This window comes from Limulus polyphemus, unplaced genomic scaffold (genome assembly GCF_000517525.1).
Source record: "Limulus polyphemus unplaced genomic scaffold, Limulus_polyphemus-2.1.2 Scaffold10550, whole genome shotgun sequence".
In the NCBI taxonomy this organism is placed as follows: Eukaryota; Metazoa; Arthropoda; class Merostomata; order Xiphosura; family Limulidae; genus Limulus; species Limulus polyphemus.
The window spans coordinates 18,715-19,952 of NW_013676160.1; the positions used below are offsets into that span (position 1 = coordinate 18,715).

General features: G+C 32.8%; 1 protein-coding gene across 1 annotated transcript in view; it reads right to left on the reverse strand.

The window, feature by feature from the left end:
* LOC106476429 overlaps positions 1–1,238 on the reverse strand; it is a 15,522-nt gene that overhangs the window by 12,210 nt on the left and 2,074 nt on the right. Inside the window, exon 3 of the mRNA XM_013937089.2 lies at positions 92–209. Coding sequence (XP_013792543.1) covers positions 92–209 — 118 coding nt within the window. The remainder of the gene's footprint in view (positions 1–91; positions 210–1,238) is intronic.

Below are 1,238 nucleotides of genomic sequence, written 5' to 3' on the forward strand. Positions count from 1 at the left end.
GAGAGAGAGAGAGAGAGACTAACGAACGGACGAAAGGGAAGGTGTGTGTGAGAGAGAGAGAGAGAGGAGCTAAACACGGGTGACCGGCTACTTACCTGCATCTGTTCAATAGCTTGAAGTAACTTGCTACGGAAGTGGAGGGTGGAGGAGCTGTGACTCTTTTCCATATCATGTCGTAAGGCTTTCACATCTTTCCACGTACATGCAATCTAAGTTTACAGAGAAATCACACAGTTGATTCGAAGTTTAACCGGGACCAACAAAAAAATTCCTTTATTATGAAAAACTCACATAACTATTTGTGTGTGATATAAAGATTTCAAAGTGCTAGAAATAATCACTGTTGACTTACTTTAGTTTATCTTTAAATTTGTTTGTTTTAAAACAAAGCCAACTTATGCTATCTGCCGTGTCCACCGCGGGAATCGAACCCCGGAGTTTAGCGTTGTAAGCCCGCAGACTCACTGTTTTCCTCTCGGGGGACTAATCTTCAAATAGCCTATTGGTAAACTGTCGTAAAATTATATTAGTTTCTGTGAGGTTGTAAACATTAGAATTAACTGTATAAATTTGGTAAATTGTCGTAAGATGATATTAGTTTCTTTGAGGTTGTAAACATTAGAATTAACTGTATAACTTTGGTAAACTGTCGTAAAATGATATTAGTTTCTGTGAGGTTGTAAACATTAGAATTAACTGTATAACTTTGGTAAACTGTCGTAAAATGATATTAGTTACTGTGAGGTTGTAAACATAAGAATTAATTGTATAAATTTGGTAAACTGTCGTAAAATGATATTAGTTTCTGTGATGTTGTAAACATTAGAATTAATTGTATAACTTTGGTAAACTGTCGTAAAATTATATTAGTTTCTGTGAGGTTGTAAACATTAGAATTAATTGTATAACTTTGGTAAACTGTCGTAAAATGATATTAGTTTCTGTGATGTTACAAACATTAGAATTAACTGTATAACTTTTGTAAACTGTCGTAAAATGATATTAGTTTCTGTGAGGTTGTAAACATTAGAATTAATTGTATAACTTTGGTAAACTGTCGTAAAATGATATTAGTTTCTGTGAGGTTGTAAACATTAGAATTAACTGTATAACTTTGGTAAACTGTCGTAAAAGGATATTAGTTTCTGTGAGGTTGTAAACATTAGAATTAACTGTATAACTTTGGTAAACTGTCGTAAAAGGATATTAGTTTCTGTGAGGTTGTAAACATTAGAATT